We start from the raw sequence: 26,330 nt of genomic DNA, 5'->3' as shown, positions 1-26,330 counted from the left end.
TTCTCCGAACAGTGAGCTGCTCTGAGAGCTGCTGGCTCTAGCACCACCCTGTCTACCCTTAGCCTGCTGCCATGCGGCCTGGCCCGGGGGATGCTGGGTCCAGCCTTGCTGCCTAGCGTCCTTAGGCTTACGGCAGCTCAGAGCCAGACACGAGAGGTTCTGAGAAGACAGAGGAAGCTTCCAAACCACCCACAAAGTGCAAGTAAAGCCTTGCACGTAATAGCCTGTTTTTTTATTTAGTTGGATGGAAAGCTAGATTAAGTAGCTACTCAGCTTTCAAAATTTGTGTTATGCAATCTATCTCCAGATTTTAAATTTTTATCAAGACTCAGAAAGACTTGCGTAGCAAAGAGGTTAAAATAGTTGATAGGTCACGGACTTAAGAGGCCAGAGTTCACATCTGGGCTCTGCTCTCCATAGTGTCATCTTGGGCAGTTGCTTACTCAGTGCCTGTTTCCTCATTTGTAAAATGGGAATAATAATAGTACCTATCTTATAGAGTTGTTGTGAGCATTTAAATAAGTGAACATATACCATGCTCTTAGAATAATCATGTTTGTTGTATATAAAATACTGAGTGCTACTGATTATTATCATCAATGTCACATTAACCTGTGTTTTGATATTTGAAATTTCCAAATGAGAAAAAAATTGTACTGCCTGCTATCCAATTTTGAAAAGAAATTAAAGAGAGAAAATATAAACTGAGATTGGAGAAGACATTGTCCTTTTACTTTTTCCTCTGTTAAATTTAAAATTCAGATTATTGGGGCGCCTGGGTGGCTCAGTGGGTTACGCGACTGCCTTCGGCTCAGGTCATGATCCTGGAGTCCCGGGATCGAGTCCCGCATCCGGCTCCCTGCTCAGCGGGGAGTCTGCTTCTCCCTCTGACCCTCTTCCCTCTCGTGCTCTCTATCTCTCATTCTCTCCCTCTCAAATAAATAAATAAAATCTTTAAAAAAAAGAATACTTTAAAAAATAAAATAAAATAAAATTCAGATTATTATTTTCTATACTAAGATGTCAATAATTACATTTTCTACACACTCGACAAAGGAAAACTAATACCTCCATGGGACACTCTGTATTTCGAATCAACTTACAAACCTGGGCGTAGGGATGAAGAAAGATTTGCAGTGGAAGAAAAGGCTGAGTTGAAGATAAGACCATTCAAATAGGGAAACAAAAGGAAAGTAATAATAATGGAGAAAAATAAGAATAGAAATAGAAGATCCAGAGAAATCATGATCAGGATATGGAGACCAAGACCCCATTATCTATCCAATGTGATCATCTGTGCCAACCAATAATTGAAGAACAAAACTAGTTTGGATCTATCAGCCTTCTCTCTCTCTGTACCTTAACCAAATTTGCTAACCATTAATAACTCGCCAATTTGGTTTCCTTCCCTTTCTGCATACCAACTGGAGCCAAAGGAGAGGCCAGAGACCTTGATGGTCTACACAGTTAACCCCCTTGTTAGGAATGTTGTCGCTGGGATCCTGCTCTGGGGAGAGATGGGGTTTGTGACGTCTGTGTGTCCCAGGACTTGAGTTCTGTGATCCTGTGGTTCTGTGACATATTGAAGGCTAGTAATATTTTCTTTCACATGCAGCCAGTTTCATTTGGGGCCACTTACATTTAATTTGGAAGCTATATTTTACCAAGCTTGAGCTTTTTTTCCTCATGTGGGCTTTTGAGGAATTGCAAGAATAACAAAATGCATTTGTTGTAGGAAAAGGTGTTTTCCTCTGTCTCCCTCTTCTTTCTCTCTCTCTCATTTGGTAAACAAAGAACAGATGAGAAACATTAAATGTATTCTTTGCAATGAAAGCAACGTATGCTTAGATTGTCAGACAATGTCTAAACTGAACTGCAGTGAATGTGTTTGGCTGCAACATTGGTGACTCCTAGGGAGGAGTCCTCCAGCCATTCCTCAAACGCAACATTCCCTGAGCACTTGTAAAATTAGGAAGTGCATTAAGAAGCCCGTGTTTGAGTAGCTGTTCCGATTGCTGGATGGATAAGCATGTTAGAGGCATTACTTTGAGTTTTAAAACCGACACCACTTAATCTCCTAAACTTTAGTGCATTGTAAGAACCAAGGGAAGAAAACGCTGTGTGAGACAGCTTTCATGAACTGGGGTGAACTTATATTCTTAAAGACTGTTCAAAGGCTTACTTGACCTTGGGAATTAGAGTTGACCCGAAATCACCTATCAACTTAACACGCATTTATTTGGTGATTTAGTTAAAACCGCTTGTATAATCAATGGGACTCTAGTAAGAGCGATATGTTTACTCTGCTTTCCACGATTATAGACAGTCGATGGCTTTGGTCATAGAAATCATTTTCACAACTTCAGAATAGACTAGTCTATAGAACTCTAGGTTCCATATAGATCTGTTTCTTCTAATAATATGATATTTTCCTCATTTCTTACAAGGCAGTTTGGATGGAGAACAAAACTGAAAAGGACCAAAAAAAAATCATGGGAAAGCTGTAGGGCAAATGGAAATACAGTGTTGAAGGTTAATGGAAAATGTTTGGGGTAACAGGGTTGATGAGAAGGGAGGGAGCCCAGTGGCATGGCCCTGGCTGAGAAACTAGACCTCGCCAGAGGCAGCCTGGCTGGTGTGGAAAACCTTGGTGATAAAATGTCGTGGTGGGAACCTCTGCAGTGTGTGTTAATACAGAAGTTTGGAGACAGAGGGCCTGAATTATGAGCAGCGAATAACATCATAAATGTAGCAATTCTCAAATGCCAAATTCTTGTGAAAAGCAGTTGGATGGAGAAATGCTGGAGCTTTTAAAAGCTCCCTTTCACTCTCTCTCTCTTTTTTTTAACTTCATGCAGAACTAATTTTATACACTGTTCATTTGATTTGAAAATGCCAGCGTCTGGGGTATCATTAAAGAGCGTTATTGAGGGAGCTACTCTTGGCAAAGCATTTTGCTTAAAATGCTTATTTGTTCTTATGTCCCTGCAGAGTTGTAGACAGGAAGGAGAAAGTATACCTCGATTTACCTCACGCCGCTCCTCTGCCTCAGCCTGGAGCAGGTAGTTTCTGTGGGGAGGCTCCTTCTCCTTGGCCTCTAGAGGCGCCAGGAGGGTCGTGGGGGCCACATTACTTAAGGAATAGACATAAATAGATTTTGAAAGGTCCACCCCAATGTCCTATGACCAAAGCCTCTTGGAATTTCTTTGATTTCTAGTTGACATAAATTAGAATTACACAGGCGTGAAGAGTCCGCCCAGAAAAGATCAGAGAGGCTGCCGGGGGGGGGGAGGAGAAGCCTCTGTGTGATCCTATTGATCATCCAGCTGCCTTCAGGCCAGGGGCTTCTGTGAGGCTGACTGTTATTGATCCACACCATGGAAATAATCGAATTAATTCATTTCTCATCAAACTGCCATTGCCGAGACCTTTCTCCTCACCTGCTCCAATTCCTGAAGTACTTAGTTGAGGAGTGAAATAGATGATTTCTTTCAATAAGGAATGATTTCTCCAGGTCAGAAGAAATTCTTGTGTTCACACAGAGTTCCTCATTTAAATGGTGGAGAGATTTAATCAAATCAATGAGAAGCCAACACGGAAAGCAAGAAATAGAAACCAGTCATTTCTTTAAAGCCAGAAATCTACTTTACAACCTTAAAATATCAAGGGCCAACTTTTGTGTGCCCAATTTAATGTAAAAATATTCAGGGGAAAAATTGACCACTGCATTTTTCAGGAAGTAATTATGGTAAGAGAAAGCCTCAACCACCTACATATTTCTGTGGAGAAAATGGAGTTTTTATCAGCTTGTTTAGGAATCAGGAGCAGGAAAGCCCTATGGGGAAAATAATATAGGACTCTGTAACTAATATACAGAACTAACTGGAAAAATCAGTTTAAAGGAAAAATAATTTGTGGGGTGCTGTGTCCAGGACTGTTTTGGTAGCAGTTCAGCCATGAAACCAAGTGTGTACCTGCAGGGACTCCCCACTCCCCTGCAATGCATGCACAGCTGTTTCCAGATTGCCCGTAGCCAAAATTGAAAATTGAGAATTTATGCCTTATCAAAGAAAATAAAGTGAAAAACAAAACAAAACAAAACATTCTGTCCTAATAAGGCAGGAGTGGTGTTGACTGTATTCGATTGTGCTGTCCCAGGCCTGGGCGACGTAACCATCACCCGGACAGCGCACGGCCGTGTGCTCACAGGAAGAGGGAAGATGAAAAGTGGTGAGAGAGCATGGCTGGGGCCCGAAAATCTGAACCTCAGTCCTTCACTTGAAGAATCAGCATCTTGTTCCTTTTGCTGATAAAACAGTTTCTCCAGGTGATTTTCGCATAGGAACGCTTTGAAACACATTTTTTACAACCCTCTCCTGATTATTCTTGGTAATTGAAACAGAAAGACACATCAGCTGAAATTCAGAGGTTACCTCACAACCTTACAACCTCACGGTAGCCAAGAGTTCCCATCTCCTCTTCTTCCAATCCTATTCACCTGAAAGGCCTTCCCTGTATTTAAGTATGAAGCCAAGAAACACAGCATGTTGCTGTCAGACTGCAGGGTTTTCAAATTCTACCTCCTTCGCTTTACTGTCTGTGGGATTTTGGACAGCTTAATCCCTAAAAGCCTCAGTTTCACCATCTGAAAAATCGCGATACATTTACTCCATAGGGTTGTTCTGAGAATAAATGAGATAGTGTAACAGAGCGCTTAGCCCAACATCACGTACACTGTAAGCCCTCGGTAATGTCAACTACTATTCCTATTATTTATTCATATATACATATCTGTTCTGGAATCTTGTATGTGATATTTAACCATGACATGAACTACCTGGTTCATAAGATTGTAGCTGTGAATGTAACTTCACATGCTAATATCTTGCAAAGAAAACTAGGCCCTGAGACTTAGCAGTTCTCAGGAACAAATAGAATCTATTTTTTTCATACTTAAAACCCATTAAATAACAATTACACTTATAAGGGAAGAAGAAATTCCCAAACCAGTAGGTCGCAGTCCTTTCCTCAGAACAGAGTAAAGACTTGCCAAGTTAGATGGCCATGCAATGTCCAGACTGGGACTTGTTTCATTTGCTTCTTCAGGAAAATCGACATCTCCCCTAGAACACTTATTTAAGGGAATGTGCTGTAAGCAACTGCTTATGTTTTGTGTACTTCTGTTATGGGATTGATGTATAGTGAAATTTTTTTTTAGAAAGGAGAAAGGAGAGGGTCTGCTGTTCCCCAGATGCTGTAGGGTGAATAGAATGTTATGTTAGAGTTTGCCTGAAGGCACCTGGCAGTGTCATTGCTTTGCAGTAAATAATCTCCTTGGAACTTTGATTTGGCTTAAGTAATTATATGAAAGAATTAGGTTGCAGGATCATATTATTTTTCTAATTTGGAAATAGAAAAGGTAACAGCAATTTCTTAACAGGGCTCAGATTAGATCCCAGAACTCCTAAGCACCTGACTTCACAGTAGAAGCAAGGACGGCTTGCAGTGGCTTAGGAGGCTGAGGGACGACAGCCCCTTGGGAAGGAAGCGGCTCAGCCTGCACGCAAGGCCCGGCCATTCAGCAGCAGGTTTGCAGGGGAAATTTTGTTTCGCAAGTAGGTTTTCAAGAAGAAACCTAAACTCCCTCCCCTGTCCCAATTTTTATCATCTATTTTATCCATTTATTCAAGAGAGATCCGTTGAGTCGTTTACTTGTGTTCCAGTCACTGTGATAGGTGACAGGTCAGAAAAAACACTGAATGAGACCGTCTCTACCCCCACGGAGCCCGCAGCCTCCTGAGGGAGACAGACAAGCAAGCAGGCAATTACAGTGCATGCAGTAAGACTGCAAATTAGTTGTCAGAAATGGCACCCCAAAGTATATTTCTTCTGCATAAAGAACCTTGCTTTGATTCCCACATCTGTTTTCAGCCGTGGTCCTCTGTGGTTGTTTTCTGCCACGCTACTGATTCCGCTCTTTCCAGCGTCACCGGTGACTTCCTCGTCACCACATCCTGTGGCCACTTCTCTGTCCACAGTTTGCTTCATCTCCGAGCAGCTGCATCGCCGTGGTAACCGTGCCCTCCTTCATGAGAATGCTTCTCTCTTGCCTTCAATGTCACTCATGCTCCTGCCTTTTCTGTCTCCATCTCCCGGACTGCTTCCTTCATCTGTGAAGTGGAAATAAAAATAACACCTTTCCCATAAACTATAGAGAGGATTAAATGAGTTAATGTGTGGAAAGTTCCTTACATGAAGCAAGCAATAAACATTAGCTCTTATTTGCTGTGACGGTGAACGCTTACCTTCCTCGTCCCCATCCCTCTCCCCCTCATTAGAATGTAAGATCCATGGATTTCTGCTTCTAGATTGTATCGCCAGACCCTGCCACAGTGGCTGGTACATTACAGTTACTAAACAAATATGTGTTGGAGGATGGATGGATGGACTGTGTTTCTCATCTGCATTTTGTATAGTTCCAGGGTTCTGAGGAGGTCCTGAGGAGTCTCTGGGAATGACAGAGTGGGTAGGGGGCCTGGTCCTCTCACCTAACTTCAGCCAGAGCAGCCCCACTTTCATCGCTTCATTTATTTAGTTTACTTATTTGGTTTGTTTATTTATTATTTTGGTTTGCAGAAGTATTGTATAGCTATAAGCAAGTTTGAAAAACGTTAGATCCCACTTCCTCCTAATAGTTTTATAGATAATAAGAAGTATCTGAAGGGGCGCCTGGGTGGCTCAGTCAGTTGGGTGTCTGCCTTCGGCTCAGGTCATGATCCCAGGGTCCTGGGATCGAGCCCCACATCAGGGTCCTTGCTCAGCAGAGAGTCTGCTTCTCCCTCTCCCTTTGCTGCTCCCCCCACTTGTGCTCTCTGGCTCTCTCTCTGTCTCATAAATAAATAAAATCGTTTTTAAAAAAAGTGTCTGGACAGAGGGAAATAAATGACTAAAAAAGATGATACCTTGGATTTAATACCAGTTTCCATAGCTGGGGGGTTGTGAGTGTAGCCAAAAGCCCCTGGGGTTCAGGATAGTCACAGACAGAGTCCAGGCATCTGCTGTATGATTGGACTCCAATTCCTTCAGAGCCTAACCCCAGAATGCTCTGACTTATATAGAGTCTCTCTTCTGAACACCAAAAATATCACTTGTTTTCAGGTTGTTGTTTTTTTTTTTTTTTTAAAGATTTTATTTATTTATTTGATGGAGAGAGACACAGCGAGAGAGGGAACCCAAGCAGGGGGAGTGGGAGAGGGAGAAGCAGGCTTCCCGCTGAGCAGGGAGCCCGATGAGGGGCTCGACCTCAGGACCGTGGGACCATGACCCGAGCTGAAGGCAGATGCTTAACGACTGAGCCACCCAGGCGCCCCTCCGGCTTTCTCATCCACAGATTTACAGATCACTTTTATGCAGAATAAATTTTTGCTGGTAATAAATTTGTTTTAGGAAACAGGTCAAATCCATCAATTCTACCTGATGGAAACCGCCGTTTTAGAAGGATATTTTTTCATTAGGTGTCCGCTGGTGATTACCACTGCCCTAGGCTTTATGTAAGAAAATAAAAACTGAAATCAAGAAAGCCATTAAGCATAAAAGAAAAGATGTTTTTAGTTCTGAGAGTATTCTTTCTCGATTGTGTTTTTCAGCTTAACTTTGAGAGTTGAATTTAGAAACACCCAGATGTGTTCTATAAATACATTACACCTACTGCTTAGTTAGTGACTACATTAATTATCTTATTAGGGCCCAGTGTTTCTCAAATAGTCAGTCTTTTGCTGAAACATTTAGAGCATCACAGATGACTCCCCAAGTGGCTTTCTCCACCTTGATGTCCCACACAGGTCTGCTTTGGTTCTCATCTGCGCCGCACATGCAAATCTATACAAAAAATGTATAGATTTGTGCAATAGGTCAATTCCATGGCCAGTGGTCTATGGCTTTGGAATGGAACACGCAAGGCTATACATAGAGCTTACACTTGACTTGAAACATCCTTCTTGGTGGAAGATTGCTTGGTGGAAGATTCCTTGGTGGAACAGGGAATGAAAATGTCACTAATTTCTCTGACAGTCTGGTTGTTGGACTCCTGTGACACTAATCTCTAATTAGAGGCTTCAGGTTGGCGAGCCCCGATTCTCACTTAACACTGCAGGCGGTTCTGTGATCCTCACCCTCCCAGGTTCTTTGCTGCTTTCTCACTGTGCTAATTCAAGTGAATAGAAAGCAATGCTAGTGTTAACAGGCAGCCCACATTTCATGAAAAAGAGACAGCATGAAGCCAGGCCTGTTGTGATATTGACAGAGCACAGCACTTCCAATCATTGCAGATTCTGAAATGGAATGACTGCATTTGACAAAGTTGACTGAATTTATGAGCCTACCTCTGTCAGGTTCATTGCATTCTCAGTATCTGTCTCTTTCTAAGCTTTGGGACTTTTAGATGAGTTTTTTGCCACCAAGAGTAATATTTCTTGCCTCTCTCTATAAAAAAAAATACATCTGTAAAGGCCTCAGGCCAGTAGTATGAGGTTCATACATGAAGTGAAGTGCATTGTGGGTGGCCTATAATCAAACAGCTGACTCCCATATTTAGCAGGTGGCATTTAGTCTCCAATAAGATAATCAGTTTTTCTTCTTAAAATTATATTAAATACTTAATCATGTGTGCTCCGTCCTTCCACCTCATGGGTGGTCCCTTGAGGAAGCACTACATACATCCATGTGACACCTGGGTTTAAGGGAATCTTCCCTTCCATTAGCTATTGGGAAGGTCAGGAGGTGGCCTCCTTTGGCTGTGCCCAACTAGAGTTCCAATACCTATGTTGAAGGAGAGGAAACCAGTCTGTTTTTACCACATTCAAAAAACATACCTTTTGTTTCATGTAGTGACGAGTATTTGTAAAAAGATGGGCTAATAAGCTGTAGGAGCAGCAGTTTCTTTTCTCCAGAAGCCCTGACTCGGTTTAATGTAGAGGGCAATATGGGAGGCAAGTGCACACTTGTTACCTTTAAATAATCTTAGTTCAGACCTTGCCTTCAGATTCCCAAGAGCAGACATCACCTGTACCCTCTACAAGCTCTTCAGTTGAAAGCTGTAGTAGACCAGTAGGTCTCAACCTGAGCTGCACAGGAATCTCCTGGGGGGAGGGGGGGGCTTTAAAAAATACTGGTGCCTGGGTCCCAGTCCCCCAAGATTCAGATACAGTTAGTCTGGGATATGACCTGAGCATCGGGATTTTTAAAAGATCCCCAGGTGATTCTGGTGAGCAGTTAGGCTGAGATCCACTGTATTCTTTTTTGTGTTCTTGGTTGCAGACACAGTTTAACTCATCCCACTTCGATAAACACATATCAGACATTTGTTATGTGTGAGTTACTGTGGAGTTCGTGGAGAAGGACATTCATTGGTTTGACTGAGAGAGGGAGGGAAGGAAAAGAATGTGAAGTTGCCTGTACAGTAGAGACAAAGAGCAGGTGCTTTGGCTCACACCTAGAATCGTTTTCACAGCCCTCACCAGTCTGGGGAAGACCCTTTCTGTTCACTGTGGGCTCTGCCCACAGTCTGTTCATGCCTTACTGCTGTATCCTCCTCCAGACTGCTGGAAAGCTTAGCCTTGCTGCTAAAGAGAAAGGTGAGGTGAGAGAGTGTAAAAGTCGCTCCAAATTTTTGGTGTCCTGCACCTCCGTGTTCTAACGTAGGGCAGCATCAGCAGGACATGGCACATCACCCAAACAGGGACATGAGAAGCCCTGCTACAAAGGGAAGGAAATAGAATCCCTGAAGAGAGCGTGGTGCATGGTGTTGCCTGTGCAGGGTCCCGGGAAAATCAATGTATCATCTGCTGTTTTATTCTTTTCTTAGTATCCTATTTAAAATATTTTAAACTGCACTTAGATGACTCATCTCATTTACATGAAAATTTGACGTATTACTCGAATTCACATTACCCTCATTTTATCCATTTTGCTATGTGCCCATCTTGGGGCCAGCGGGCACTTGCTTAAAGAGCATTTGGGCCTTATTTGAATATGCTTTGTCCACGATGACTTTTGCTACACCTTGTGAGTGCCAGGTTCCACAGATAACCAGTACAGTTTCCCAGAGAGCCAAGACACTCAGAGAGAAGCAGATTCCGGAGGCAGATTGCCCGACAGACAACACTCTGCCTCTGGGCCACCAGGAGTCAGCCTCTGGAGCTGTTAGCAGTGAGTGACATTGCCCAGGGAGTCTGTGAAGAATGACAGACCAGTGTGAGGGCAAGAGCCCTGAATTAGGAGAGAGGAGTTGAGTGTGCTATTTGCAGCACCTTCACAGGTGTACTATGGGTTCCTTACTCTCCCCCCTCCCCCTGCAGATAGAGGGGTCCATTTTCTTCACCCTCCTTTCCTCAAAACAGAGCTTGGTGAAATGAGAGCTACTTCAGTTATACCCTTGAGTTTGCTAGATGAGCTGGAGAAACATTGCCTTACAAAGCTTACAAAGTAAGAGACAGATTCGTGTTTTATTCTGGCTCATGAATGGGTTTCCTTTCTTACCTGAATGATTTGTGTGTATTTAACACATATGTACACAGGCTGATGCCTCCTTGTCCTTCAGAAGTTCAATTAAATATTACTTCTTTTGGAAAGCCTTTTCCCACCCTCCTGGAGAAGGCCGGGTGCCTCTGTCCACGGCAACCTGCACTTCCCCTGGAAAGCACTTCTCAAGCTTTGCTGTGGCTGGTGTAATTGTCCATTTTCCCTGCCCCCAGACGACAGGGACCGTATCTGTCATGTTGGTCATTGTACCTCTGGGACACAGAAAAATGTTTTGATGGGCCAGAGACTGGAGAGAAAGCAATGCCTGTGTATGTCATGAGGCAGTGTGCCCTGCCGGGAGGTCCCTTATTAGTCCCGCAGTGTCCTCATGTCTCTGTCACGTTTCAAAGTCTCCTGCAACCACAGCTCCACAACAGAATATTCCCCAAGCCAAGTGAGATCCATTAGAATTTACATTCCCACAGAGCAGCCATTTTGGAGAAATTGTAAAGGACTTTGAAATGTATTTATATGTAAATTGAAATCATTTTTCGCCACGTAGATGGAAAGTGCATGTCAGTGAACATTTTACTGGGGCAGGTGATTGGTTAGGCCCCAGTCGGGCACTTCCTGCACCTTGCTGTTACCTGTGTGCTGGGCCAGCATGGCACAGGGCAGACAACATTTGTGTTTAGGAGTTCTGGATTCAAATCCTTGCTCCCATTTACCAGCTGCATAACCCTGTGTGAAATACCAGTTCTTTCTGAGCCACAGTTCATCTGTAGTAAGGAACATTAATGCTTATATGACTGGAAAAGAGCAGATGCTTACTGAATAATTTTCCCATTCCCTCCATACTGGAATAGGGACATACTTTTGGTTTGCTTCTATTGGTCATTAAGATGAAAAATTACAAAATTATTTCAAGTATTTTGTCAAAGTAAACCATGGTGAAGAGAAGAAATGTGTTTGACTTATCCCTTACCACATGAGTGCCTAAATCTGATGAGTACAGTGTTTCTCAGCGGGGAGCATAGGACAGTTTGTGTTGGAGAATTTTTCCTTGTCTGGGACTGTACCAGGAGTCACAGTATTACTGTCATGCTATCTGTAACAACAAATGCCAAACACCACTGTGATGACAAAACCAACAACAACAAAAAGCTCCTCAGATTGCCATTTGCCCCCAGGTAGCAGTGAAGGCAGGTAGAATTGCTGAAGCCCAAGAAATTATAGGAGGTAGTATTGTCCTGAGTCAGGAGATCTGCCCACAGTTCACCTTCTGCCACCAGATAACTGTGACATGAGAATGGACCTTAAATGTCACAAAATTTCAGAGTCTTCTGTGGACCCCTTCTGGGTCCACCATGCTGAGCAGGGTGCTGATGCTGTAAGCAGAAGCATTAAATCTTCTGAACCATGTGGGTTTTTGCGAAATTTTGGAAACTGGCTCATATCTAGTGACCATAAACATCTTTCTCAGTGTTATCCAGCCAGTGTAGTAACCCTGATCTCCAGTAAGGAAGGCTGCCATCATTTAACTGAAGCACATAGCTTGGGCATTTCCTGAGCACTACCTGACAGCAGCATGACCCAACAAAAATGGCTGAACCATCATCATGAGCTACTTTGGTCTCCTGTGCAAAGTTGTTGGAAACGCCAGGGAAGGTGTATCTGGAAAGACTTACCCAGTGATGTCAGATGGAGAGGAGAGTAGCACAAAGAATCACTTTGGGTGTGAGCTTCAAAGGACGAAAGGAGTTTGGAGCCGCCATAATATCAAGACTTTAGAGACTGCTACCACTGTAGCTGGAATGGTCTGGGAACAAGGTGAGCTTATCTGGCGCAGTACTAATCGGTGCTTCTGTGTTTACTCAATACCTATTCATTGAATGACTACTACAGTAATTGAGCCAGCAAATATTTATTGAGTCACTACTAGGTGCTAGACATTCTATAGGTGCTAGGGATTTGGCCGTGAACAAAACCAACAGAAACTCCTGTCTTTTGAGCTCATAATCTAATGGGGCAAGAATATACCAGGGAGTGTGCATAGGACTGAAAGCGAAGGGATGACTCAAATACTCTTTGCTGTCAAGAACTTACAGTCTAGCAACAATGCAGTACATGTTGTTGGTATTGGTATGTTCAATAGTGATCGCTTTCTGCAGGGAAACTTTCTCCATTTAGAAAAAAGTAATTTTTAAAAAAGTGATTTTAAGTGGTTTATTATATTCATAAGTGTGATTTTAATATACTCAGGTGTCAAATATTTCCTCCCTCATAAGAAACAAGTCCTATTTTAAAACATAAGGCAAAGAAGAAATAAGAATCACATAATATAAATGGTTTCTTTGGCAAATTTTATCAGAAATAGTATTTTTTGAACCATTGTTATCATTGGGGAGATACTTCAGGCTTGGGCTTACACTTAGCTGGAACGTTCTGGGGAAAGTTTTGATGAGGTGAAACTGCAGTGTGATGGTCTAGATAAATTAGCTCAGCTGAATCTCAGAAGCTCGGAAGGTTCTCTCCTCACCCTTCCATAGTAGCAGCAGCAATAGAATGAAACTATGGTGTGATTTACCTTAATTAGCATAGCAATTTACCTCACATTTTCAAAAAGTGCTAATAGATGTTAACTCAAAATAGATTAAAATACCAGACAAATTGCTACTACCTTGAAAAGAGTTATAATAATTTTGAAAATGTAAATTATGGTTTTGCAGTCTTTGGAGAGAACCATAAAATCCAATTTTTCTTATATTTAAAAAAAAACCTGTGATACACACTTTTTTCCCCTTAATCACAGTAATTTCTTCAAATGACACCACTGCATATTTCTTAAGATAGGCTGCATTTTTCAAATCTCCTGTGTAATATAGGAGTTGCCATTGATAGTTTTCAGCAAGAGGAAAAAGAATTGAATACAGAAAACCAGGGATCATGGGGAAATTAAAAAAAATTCATCTATGTTCCTTTCTTATATTACACACATTTTATGAGTTGGAACAGAGAATGGTTCTTTTCATTCTAGTGAGTGGAGTTGTGCATGACAAAATGTCTGCAGAAATGTGTATGTAGGCGTAACAATTTAAAATGATTTGGACCCTCCTGGTGTCTTACACCGAACTCTTTCTCTAAGGCACCAAAGTGCTTATAGATTCTATACAAAGAGGTGAGCATAATTTGTACTTCTGAGGAGTAAATGAAAATAACTTTAGTATAAAATTTGTCAGACCATATCGCCAGGAGACACTATAAGTAAAAGATAGAACTTTCCCTAGTGGGAACACATGTATTTCCCCTGAATAGCTTCTACCCAACAAAGCTCTAAAATGGAATATTTGCATTTTCCCCTCTGCTTTGTTTTCTAGAATTTACAGAGCATAGTTAGCAAAAAGATTACTTAGAAGACATATTATACCCTCAGAGGATTACTTGTTCTGTTTTTCATACAGCCATATGAAGCCAAGTTACTGTCTATTCTTGCTCAGAACCTGTGAAAGCCAGAGAGCTAATATACTCTATATTCTCAGCTACAGGTAGACCTTACTTAATGCAACAGAAATAGGTAAATTGAATTTTGGTAAATCAAAGGACATATAAAAGACGTTGGGAGAGCTGAGAAAATAAATTAACCTGACCATGGAAGACTTTACCAAATGAACAATTACCCCTCATTGATGTACTTCATAAATTTATCTCCAAATATCAAGTTTGCTTAAGGTGAATTGTATCTCTCTTCCTGCAAAAGTTATCACATAGAGATATTTTCTGTTTTTAAAAATTGGATCTCCAAAACAAATTGCCTGTCAGCCCTAAGTATAGGACTTTATACAGGCCCATGTGTAGATTAGAAAAGATGCAGCACAGAAGACAGGCCCCATCTTTAGAGTGGGTTTAAATGTCTTCTCTTCTCCACTCTTTTGTCATCTCTTTTCAGGTAGTTGTTCCTTGGATACCAAGTGGTTTGGACCACACTTTCTTCTCTTGCAATGCAATGTAGATTTTCTGGGTGCCCTCTCTGACCAAGTGACTTCAGTTCTTTCTTAGTGAGACCTGCATCCTTATGGGTTTGTTGATGGCAGGAGGGAGGAAGGTAACCTAACAGCAGAATGGGAAACATCAGGTAAAGAAAAAGGAGGATTTTCCAAAAGTAGATATTTAAAACCTGGACTGTTTTATTAAGGAAAGTTCTAGACTCTCCCCTAGAGAACAATAAGATATAATAGACTCTACTTGTATATGAAGTATGTTTTAAAGGTTACTTCTTGCCCTATGATTATTTTACTTTGAACATTACAACTAATGTTATCAGAGCTCATTTCTGAAATATCTCAGAAATTGAACAATATTGAGCATTGCTATAGAGAATTTATTGAGGGCCTGCTATAATAATAAGAGCTACCATTTGGGGACCTTTTTAAGTCAGTCACAGTGTTAAGCATATCATTACACTTAATCCTTATAACAATCCTATGACTTAAGTACTTTTATTCTGTGCATACAGTTGAGGAAACTAAGTCTTGAAGAAATAAAGCGAAACCAGGGTTCTAACCTGTTTCTGGTTGACTCTGAAGCCCATGGTATGAACCACAGTTGCCATGTTTCTTCTCTTTGTTGTGAACAGCTTGATAGCCTTAAAGGTAAAAGGCAGTCCCCTGGTCTCCGGCTTCTGTTCAGGTGGAAGGCAAAGGCAGGTAAAGAGATGGTTGCAACATGAGAGCACTTAAGTGAAAGAAAAACCATGCAGGGTGCCCGCCACAGACGCACAGGGAAGGGGATACCTAACCCAACCTCTCTGGGAGACAGGATTGCTTAGGGAAGACTTCCTGAAGGAGGGAATTCCTGAGCCAAATAGGAATTCCTCAGTGAATCATTGGTCTTTGTGATTAGTATTTGAGTGTATGGCTTTGCCTTGCTTTGAGTTTCTATTTTTTATTCATCATTTGGTATTTATTTTATCATTCATTCACTAATCACAAGGCCTGACTTAGGGATACAAAAATGACCTTGGCTTTTGTGGATTGTACATTGGAGCAGGAGAAACAGACCTTAAGTGAAGCAATTATAAACTAACTTTAGAAGTGCTAGGAAGGCAAAGTGGGCAATGTTAAAAGAATAAATAATCTGGAAGCCTTACCTAGCTTGGGGAGGGGAGCAAGGATAGGGCAGGCAGTGATCAAAATTTCCTGGGGAATGACATTGAAGCTAAGAACTCAAGAATGACTAGGAAGTAGGCATAACAAAGGGGTTTTTAGGGGAAACTGGATTAAAAAGTATTCCAGGAAAGAGAATAGCATGTGCAAAGACCCTGAGGCCAGAAGAAACTTGGACAGTTTGATGATCTGAAATTAAGTCAGGTGACTGGAGTATCAAAAATACGCTAGAGAGATAGGCAGGGCTAGATGGTGTATGATCTTCTAAGTGTACTGTTATAAGCTGCCTCAACTCAAGCAAGACTTAGAGCATAAATTTAAATTAAAAAATTAAAAATATTGCTTAAAAATTCTCTTAGGGCCCTCAGTTCATATTCTCAACTCTAATTTATGTATCAGTTTTTCCTTTTTATTTAAGATTATTTTCTTCTTGTTTTTGAAAACAATGTTATACACTGTATCTATATCACCAAAAAGAATTAACTACATGGTTTGGTTGAATTTGGAATGAAAGTTGATTTAAATATAAGCAAGTCTTGAATAGAGACGTAGTCTGACAGATTATCATCAATGCAATGTTGAAATATCAATTCTCGATTAAAAAAAAGATTATATATAACATAGTTTTCCACATCACTCAGAAAACATCATGTTATTTCAGAAAAGTGCAGATGACTGAATGTGATGGTCATCATACTTCTAAACAGGCTTTCAAACCAAACAGCAAGGGTTTGATGTTGCTTTAGGTTTTTCCTGGTGGTCCTGATATTTTTCGATAATGAACAGACATGGAGAGGGAGCACAAAATTGTGTATCATAAGCACCTTCTTTCAGACCAGCTTACTCAGTATAAATGAAATATTGATGTATTTGAAAATGCCCAAGTGTTCAATAAAGATTTTAAATAAAGCTACCTAAAAGTTGTGGTTCTTAGGTTAATCATTTATTTATCTAAAGGATGAAGGAAGCTGTCTACTTCTGTGATATGAACTGCAATCAGCTTTAAAATAATTGACAAATTAATCCCTTCACAGCACAGCAATTGTAAAGGTGTTAGTTTTAATTAGGCCTGTCTGATTGCCTTGTCTAATCAAGAATCAAGGTGGTATCTTTGATGGTTAAGGTCTGTCGGGGCCATCCCTGACCTGCCAGCCGTGTATGTTTTAATTATTGATTCCTCACATTTCAGCCCTTTTCACAAAGGGACATGAAGTTTGCAATACCTTAACATTTAAAGGAAAGAAAAATAAACATTTTCCCCAACACTTCTACCTAGAATCCTGTGGATCTTCTCTACCAATCTACAGTTTTGTCCTACAAAAGCTGTCAGGTCGATGATGAAGTCAAATGCACATAAGAATGCTATCCTACTGCTGCCTCTTCTCCCAAGCACTAGCTTTTCAACGGGCATTGTTAGGATCTCAGTAAGCCACTGTCATTTATGCCTCTAGAAAACACATTTGATTTCTTGATATCATACATCTTTTTGAAAAATCCCCAAGGGTGAACGCCAGTACTTAGGAAATCAGGAAGGTCAGACAAAAAGGAACACGTATTTTATAAAACGCTTTCTCACGGGGCTGAGAAAGAACGAGGCAAGGGTTCCTAGTGCCACCATAAGCACACCAGAGAACACGGGCAGCTCGTGGTTTCAGTGGTCCCCGTGCGTGACAGCAGCTCTTCTGTGGTTGCAGGTCAACGAAGTCACGGTGGAGCAGCTGGTGCAGCAGTACCCCCACATCACCTTCAGCACCGTGCTGCAGGACTGCAAGAGGACCTTGGAGAGAGCCTATCAGATGGGCTGGACCCCCAACATGTCTGCCGCCTCCTCCTAACACTCCTGCTCATGCATACGGCCACTCGGGTCATTCAGCAGCGTGGAGAGGACCTGGAGATTTGGGGTGGGTGATCCCTTGGAAAGGTTTTAACTGTTCCATGTCTACGGGTGTACCCCAGTGTGTATATTTGTGTCTTGTTTGCATACTGCATAGCCTAAGCGCAACTGCTATTTGTTCCCAGGTGAGCTGGGGTTTGTTTGTTTTTCCCTTAAAAATTAAAGATTTCGAAAGCCACAGACCCTTTAGTTTTTAGGTTCAAAGGCCTGTTTCTCTAAAGAAAAAAAAATTTACTGTAAAACCAAAAAACTTTGGTCTCTTATCTTGAGCTTCTAATTATTGCCTCTTGAAGATGCCCTGACAGAAAGGCATGTGCCTTCTCTTTTGATGGGATGGAATTGTGCACTTCTCCTGATGATGACCAGACCAGAAGTGATATTGCACTAATTAGAAACCAGGAAACCAGTACTTTGCAGAATTTCAGGCACATACACACATCCAGGTTCTCACACCCCTCCTGTACGTGTACACGTGCATGTGTGCACAAACTCCAGGGCAGTTTCTTTCTAGATTGTTTTCTGACAGAGGGGCCTCCCTCCAGGTCACTGAGGGAACATGTCATCCACTGTGGCTCTGCCTCAGTCTATCCACAGAGGGCTGACTTGCTATCTGTGGGTGAGGTAGGGACTAAAGGAAATAAAGCCTTCTGTGAGGTTTTTATATGGAGGCAACAATCTGAACTCCCCTGGCCAGCTCACAGAGGTTAATTATTCATTATTCTGTAAACATGTTCTGTTGAGTCCTGAATATTTTCGTTAAGTTTTATGTTAACATTGTATTAGCTTTTATTTCATGGGCAGTAACTGGTCCAGGTATATTTTAATGATATTTGGAGCTAACCCTAGCATTATCCACATTAAAGGCACCAGTGTAATTAATAGTAAGCAGCTATTAAACAACAACAACAACAACAAACCCTACAGATCATTTAATTATTTTTGTTAATTTTGGTAATTATGAAAGTATATTCCTGAGATTTGGAGGTAGTCACATGAATAGAAGATTAATGAGTGAGATATAAGTAGACAATCTTTCTATTGATTTATCTTTTTTTTTTTTTGCTTTGCTTTTGGCTTTAGAACAGGTTTTTTGGATATATGCATGTTATTTTTGAATAGTTCTTGTGCTATTACAAAGATCTATTGCTGGTTAATGTATGAGTTAGGAGGAAAAATTAGAAAATCTTTTCATTAAGATTCTGTTTACACTTGTCAGAAATAAGCATTTCTTTGTTTAAAGATTGCCAGCTTTCAGTTAAGACATATCTATGAGTAAATGAATATATGTTTTGATTTCACACATCTTTACAATTAATTCATAGTAGGGGCTCAGGCTCAAGTAAAGTTTCCTGTGTCTAGATTTATAATCAAGACAGCAGGGAGCCTTTTTAAGCTAAAGAGTGATTATCTTTCACAGTAGAGCTACATACAAAACCCTGCCTTGTGAGTTTGCTATTTATTCTTCCCCAATGTGGACATAACTGTTTTTTTGGTCTTTAGCAGATATACTAAGGTTTGAGTTTCACTTTTGGTAAGTCCCAATATAGCTAAAATGATACTAGCTGTAAGAAACAAAATATAGCTTTACATTCAAATACCATTCACTTATTTATAATGACTCCTTTTTTGTAAACACTGTTTCCTTTGATTATGTCAACGTTTCTGATGTGGCATGTTTTTTGTTTTTAATCCCAATCAGTTAAGAAAATCTAGTTAGTAAGCACCTAGGGTATTTTTTCCATCACTAAATAGGTTACTAATTTAATTTGAAAGGAATAAAATTTGTGTAAGGAAAAAAAAGCTGTTTATTATTAATAAAAAAGTTCTTCTTGCACATCAAGTGGTATTGTTTTCCTATTCATTTCCCCACCACTGAAAAATATTTTAATTCACAATATTTTAACTGGTTTTTAATCCAAAACTAATTTATGACAGTGTGTATAGTAATAGTAACTTGAGTGAATAAACAGAAGTTTAATTTTTATATATGTCACACTATATTTTAAATAGTTAAAAAAGACAAAAGAAGGGAGAGCCATTGATGATATGGATGGTGCCATTTCGGTTCAAAGTTGTAATAATCTTTAGAGTGTTACAGTTTGGTTGTCAAGCGGTTTCAGAAGTGTATAATTGATTTTTTTTAAATGTTGCATTTTTTTAATCTAAAATACAGCACTATAACATGCTTTAGCTTGGGGGTGGGGTGGGATGGGGGACTTGCACTTATTCTTTAAGATGTTGACTAATCCAGAAAGCCTGATGCAACATAACCTGGAAAACTGCTTTGGTATATTTGTAGAAATCTGTAGAAATATCGTATCCAGCCTCAAAGCATTAATCTCAAAAAACAACCAGAAAAAAAAAAAAAGCATCACCTTGAATGATCCTGTGATGGTTGTTGAATGTGTTCTCATTAGATGCTTTGAACTGAGGCTTAAAATGATTTCTGGGCAATATAGAATTTCTTGTTTTGCTTAGAATGTCATAAATATATGTGAACACGTTTAATGCAGGGCTTTTTATCCTCTCCAAAATGTCAACAGTATTTTCAGAATAAAAACTATGAAATATATTGCTGTAGTGAAAAATTCTGGTCCTTTGTCTTTAATGTCTTTTTGAGTGGATAAAGGAAATTCACCCAGTTTGTAGTTTCTATATCTCCGTGAATCTTTTGACCTTGCAATGGGTTGCAATAAAAGAGAAACAAAACACTGTGTCTTTTGTTTTATTTTAGAGACAATAAATGGCCTCCCTGATGCTGGTTGGGTGTGATGCATGCATCTTCCGTGTCCTTGTGTGTTTCACTACTGACTTTATGTAGGTTTGACTAACCAGAATAATAAACAAGCCTGGGTTTAGGAGGTTCTAATTTGGCCAGTGGTTACTGAGATAGATTAAAACCTTAAACAAGGGGTTTGTTTAAAATCCCATTCCCTAAAGACTCATTCATCTGTTTAGCCATTTATTCATTTTTTCAAAAGCAAATAAATAAATGTATTGAGTAAAAAACATGTACCGGGCACTGGTCACTTAACGATAAATAAAACTCATTCCTATCCTCAAGTTTCCTATAGCCTAGCAAAGAGACATTCTTGAAAATGAGCAATAGCAGTGGAGTACAATAGGTGTAATAATGGGCATAATTAGAACACATAGGACACAGTAGAAGCTTTGGGAAAGAAGAGCTTCACAGAAGAGGTACTTTTAATGAGGGTTGAAGGAGTAGCAGGAATTTGCCAAACTTACTGTGGGGAAGGAAGGGAGAGCAACCTGGAAGATGGAAAAATATATGCAAAGTCATGAGGGAATGAGACAGCAAGGCAAGTCCAGGGTATTTGAGGCAACCAAGTCAAGCAGAAGAGTATGTGTTCTGTAGGGGCAGGGGGTAGAAAAAGCCTCGACAGAAAAATAAGGGCTAACCCAGAAACTCTTCATCGACTACTAAAGAGACTAGACTTGTAGGAAAGATCATTTCCACTAGAAAAGTCTTGCCCGAAATTCTTTCAACAAGTAGAAATTTAAATTCAGAACTTCTGTTTCTGTCGTATGCTAGAATGAAGATCCTGAAAGATTTTCTGCTGTGTAACATCTAAAACTTTTCAGTAAAATATTTTTTGTTTGTTTGTTTTCCCAGTGTATTTTTTTTATTATTATGTTATGTTAATCACCATACATTACATCATTGTTGGTGGGAATGCAAGCTGGTGCAGCCACTCTGGAAAACAATATGGAGGTTCTTCAAAAAGTTAAAAATAGAGCTACCATACGATCCAGCAATTGCACTACTGGGTATTTACCCCACAGATACAAATGGAGGGATCCGAAGGGGTATGTGCACCCCGATGTTTATAGCAGCAATGTCCACAATAGCCAAACTGTGGAAAGAGCCAAGATGTCCATCAACAGATGAATGGATAAAGAAGATGTGGTATATATATATATGTATGTATATATATATATACATACATATATATACACACAGTGGAATATTATGCAGCCATCAAAAGGAATGAAATCTTGCCATTTGCAAGGACGTGGATAGAACTGGAGAGTGTTATGCTGAGCGAAATAAGTCAATCAGAGAAAGACATGTATCATATGACCTCACTGGTATGAGGAATTCTTAATCTCAGGAAACAAACTGAGGGTCGCTGGAGTGGTGGGCGGTGGGAGGGATGGGGTGGCTGGGTGATAGAAATTGGGGACGGTATGTGCTATGGTGAGCGCTGTGAATTGAGTAAAATATTTTTAAGCCCTTTTAAATGACTAGCTGTGACTATAAGAAAGCAAAAGAAACCTCTTGTGACTAGGCACAGAGTAAGAACATCAATCTAGAGCAGGGGTCAGCCAACTATGGCCCCAGGCCAAACATGGCCTGATGCATATTTTTGTAAATAAAGTTTTATTGGAATACAACTGCATGCCTTTGTTTATGTATTCTCTGTGGCTGCTTTTATGCTACAACAGCAGAATTGAGTGGCTGTGACAAAGGACATGCAATCTGTGTTTTAGAAAATCACCCATTCTGGGTGATTTTGATGCATGCTAAAACTTCTATCTCTAGAGACGCTTGGAAACTGACAAAATATGGGAGACTATATTGTTCACTGTAGCCTAGAGAATGTGCACAAAACTTTGGGCCAGTGAATAATAGGGAGGCAAATCAAGAGTTCATCTCACATAAAGCCAGAATCCCGAAAGGCAATACCCTCTTACAAACAGTGAACTAAAATAAAACAAAAATTGAAGACACAAACGGTAAGGAAAATTGTCATTTTCAGCCTTGGCTATTCATAGGCTTGGGGGTTTTTTTTGTTGTTTTCTTTTTTAAGATTTTCTTGAAAATTAATAGCCACTGGCAACCATTCACATGGTTTAGTACCTGAATCTACACTATTTGCATAGTTTGTGTTGCTTATTTGTATTTTTAAAAGGTTTCATTACAGGGGTGCTCATTGCCTGACAAAAGCAGACAAAAATCATCCCTTGAGAAAGGTACCCTTTAATCCAGGCATTAAAAGAAACCCGACAAATAGAGTGGCAGCAAATATAAACTCATAATCTAAAATCACAGAGAACAAGAGAAAATAAGCCAGCACTAGTGCGAGTCAATAGAAAAAAACTAACAATAGACCCCCATTCTCAAAGGCTTCAATATTAAATTTTCAAATACATAATACAAAATAAAGTTTTGATATATTCAAAGATATAAAAAAGTTATTTAAAACATATATAAGAAAAAACTATCAAAAAACAGATACATTTTTAAAAGAACTAAATAAAATTTTTAGAAATGAAAAATGTAAAGATGGAAATTAAAATAAGGCTTGCATGATATTGGTAATCAGCTAAGGGAAGAATTTTTGAACTGAAAGGTAGATCTGAGTAAAGTAAAAAGGAAGTTAAAAGAAACAATAGTCTTTTTTCTTTTGTATGGATAATTTCCAGTCGGAAGACTGAGAGGTTAAGACACATGGGGTATAGTATGAGACTTTTCCAACCTATCTATCTAATCTTGCAGAAGGAAAAATAGAATAGGAGACAGGCAATATTTAAAGAGATAATGGAGTTTCCATTTCTTTGGAGAAGAAAAAAATTTTGGAGGAGAATATCAAGGGCTCAGTTTTGGATGAGTTACTTGTGAGGTGCTTATTAGACATTCAAGTGAGTATGTTGAGTATGCAGTTGGATATAGGAGGTCAGTTCGGAAGAGAGGTTTATAGGTGGCATTTAAAACCATGAACCTATCTGTAATCATCATAACCCATTAGTTTAGCTAGAAAGAGATCTCAGGACGATGTCTTTGGGCAGTCCCAAGATTTGGAAGGCTGGAAGAGCAAGGGAATGAAGATGGAATAACCTGAAAGGTAGGAGGAAAAAGGAGGAAGACCTAGAGTGTGTTCTAGAATCAAGTGAAAACAAGCAAAATTAAGTAAGCTATTATTAAGGGACAAACATGTGTTTATAAAAAGGGAAAAAGAAAAAGGTAACAATTGGAAAACTGCAGAGTGGTGGTTACCTTTGTGAGGAGCAGACAGTGGGTTGGGATTGCAGGACCACACAAAGGACTTCAACTGAATCCGTAAGTTCTCTTTTATAAGCTGAAGAGTGGCTTCACCAGTATTTGTTTTATTAATCTGCTTCATAATGTATGTTTATGTAAAAAATTATTTTGTATCAAATATTCTATTTAAAGTTTAAAGGAAAAAGGTTGTATACCTTGTTTAAACTGATTATCAAGAATTGCTAAACCTAGATGCAAGTTTCCCTACCAGTTCGGTCGCGGAGGTTAGCAGAGTTTACACAGTCCCATGTCTAAGCTGGTGGCGGAGGTGGGGCACACACTAGTCTTACACTTCTCTTCTCCTGTGCTGGGAGCATAGCATTGCACAACTTCTGGTTTCTCTCCAACAATCATTGGGATTCTAAGCGGAACAGCTGTCCATGTGGCGCTGAGACAGCTGTGAGAATTCTTGTGGCGTATCTGTCATGTCATTACCACAGGAATCAAAGGACCGCTACACTGTTTTGTAAAGCAGTGGGGGACCCTTTCATTATCACTTCATTTTTAATTACACAGATAAATCTGGTATCAAACCTCTTAGTAATACAGAGACTTGTCTGATAATGTGATAACCTATAGCTGAAATGAACAGTTAGGGTCAAGTCTATCTATTTCACTATATGAGAAAACCATAATTTATTTACCTATGCTACCATTTGTGGATTTTGGGTTGCTTTCTGTTTGGAGCATCATGCTTATAAAAATTAATTCCAGGGCGCCTGGGTGGCTCAGTTGGTTAAGCGACTGCCTTCGGCTCAGGTCATGATCCTGGGGTCCCAGAATCGAGTCCCACATCGGGCTCCCTGCTCAGCAGGGAGTCTGCTTCTCCCTCTGACCCTCTTCCCTCTCGTGCTCTCTATCTCTCATTCTCTCTCTCTCAAATAAATAAATAAAATCTTTAAAAAATTAATTCCAGTTTCTTGATATATTTTGTAGTTACAAATGCAGCAATATAGCTTCCTCAGTCCCCGAAACACAACCATCTCCAGGAAAGAAAAAAAAAAAAACTTCAGCAAACTAAAATCATCTCTCTAAGAACTCCAAATAGCATCCCCTCTTTTATGATTCTGCTTGGCTAATAAAGCTATGTATGGATGCCATTAGCCCAAGAAAAGAGAAACACCCAAAGGGCAAGTGTTTGGGCTCTTTTATTCACCTCATGATGCATGGATGTTTCTTGTACTTTTCCCACAGTTTGGCATCACTTGAGAGATCTGGAGATGAGAGGCATTAACATTGAGTGGCCTGGGAATGCACAGCTAGACAGGCTGATGGGCACTTACTGAGTTCCTTTCTCTAGCCTAAAATCTCCTAATGGTGTGGCTGTGGTCCTGTGTGTGTGTGTGTGTGTGTGTGTGTGTGTGTGTACACACGCTCATGTGCTCACACGTAACATCCAATCATAAATGATGCCTACTGAACTCAGTCTATTCAACCTTCTGTTCTTTCTTCTTTGGAGTTTTTAGTGATCAACATAATGGAAAATGAAAAATTAGTGCCTGAAGAAGGGCTTTTTAAAAAGAAATATTATTAAAAAAAACAGAGAGATGCTGCCTTGATGATCTTGGGTGGTAATGACAAGAGTAATTTTTATAAATAATGCCAAAATAAATGGAAAAATCTCAGCAAGCTTGGTTTTGTTGATAGAAATGATTCTACTGTATTTTAAAGCAACATCTTGCAACTGAGTCACTTATGGGTTTAAGTGAAAAAAAAGACATCTTGATAATTGGATTTCAATAGAGCTTTTATTAATGTTTCTTTGATTCCAAATCAAAAGTTGGATTACTATACTGGCTGTGGAGAGACAAATACTGGGAAGCACCCTTATAGATAACTTAAATAATTGGGCTCAATGTGAAAATTAAGTTAGCAGTACCCCTCTTTATTAAGTAATTTCAATGACTGAGTTTGCTCAAATGTATACTAATGAATGATTAGCCCACTTCTCTCTTCTTTTCCCTACTATTGAATGTTACTCTTCCTGTTTTTTCCTATAGTTCTTTCTTATTATTAACCAAAGAATCTAAGAAAATTAGTGAGCATAATCTTCATGCCTCTAAGGATGAATGATGTATTTGAAACTGATCCCCAAACATGGAATTGGGAGCCTGGGGAGATGATGGTGGCAAGGAAAATTAAATGAATTATGTAAAACATTCAGTATTTTAAAACATTTTGCTGTGAGCACAACAGGGAATATAATACATACAGGTAAAGTTGTAATAAGGTTGTGAAGGAAGTTCTTCTTAAGTCAAGAAATAGAGCATGACCGGCCCCCTAAAAGCCCCCACCCCAAGGGCCCCTCCCTGGCCCAAGCATCACCCTACCTCCAGATGTAGCTACTCTCTTGGTCTCTATGGACATAATTTTCTTGTTATTTTTGTTGTACTACCTATATGCATCCTTAAAAATGTAGTTTGGTTTTGCCTGGTTTTGAACTTTATATGAAAGAATCATACTCTGTGTATTGTTTTGTGACTTTCTTTTTTTACCGATAGTGTTTCTAGGATCCATCCATTTTGTTGTGTGAACTCTAGTTTATACAGTTTCATTGCTACTTAATATTCTGTTGTGTGGATATGCTACCATTTATCCATTCTGCTATTGAAAAAGCATCTGTCTTATTTCCAGTTTGGGACAATTACAAATCTTGCTGCCAAAAACATTCTTGTACAAGTGTAAGCACACG

General features: G+C 39.8%; 1 protein-coding gene across 2 annotated transcripts in view; it reads left to right on the top strand.

The window, feature by feature from the left end:
- FBXL17 (F-box and leucine rich repeat protein 17) overlaps positions 1–20,278 on the top strand; it is a 504,150-nt gene extending 483,872 nt beyond the window's left edge. For both annotated transcript variants that reach the window (XM_027606064.2, XM_027606063.2), the window contains one exon: positions 17,375–20,278. In XM_027606064.2, coding sequence (XP_027461865.1) covers positions 17,375–17,515 — 141 coding nt within the window. In that variant the 3' untranslated portion in view covers positions 17,516–20,278. The remainder of the gene's footprint in view (positions 1–17,374) is intronic.
- Positions 20,279–26,330: the final 6,052 nt, after the last annotated feature.

This window comes from Zalophus californianus, chromosome 5 (assembly GCF_009762305.2).
Source record: "Zalophus californianus isolate mZalCal1 chromosome 5, mZalCal1.pri.v2, whole genome shotgun sequence".
Lineage (NCBI taxonomy): Eukaryota > Metazoa > Chordata > Mammalia > Carnivora > Otariidae > Zalophus > Zalophus californianus.
This window is presented reverse-complemented; position numbering and strand designations above follow the sequence as displayed.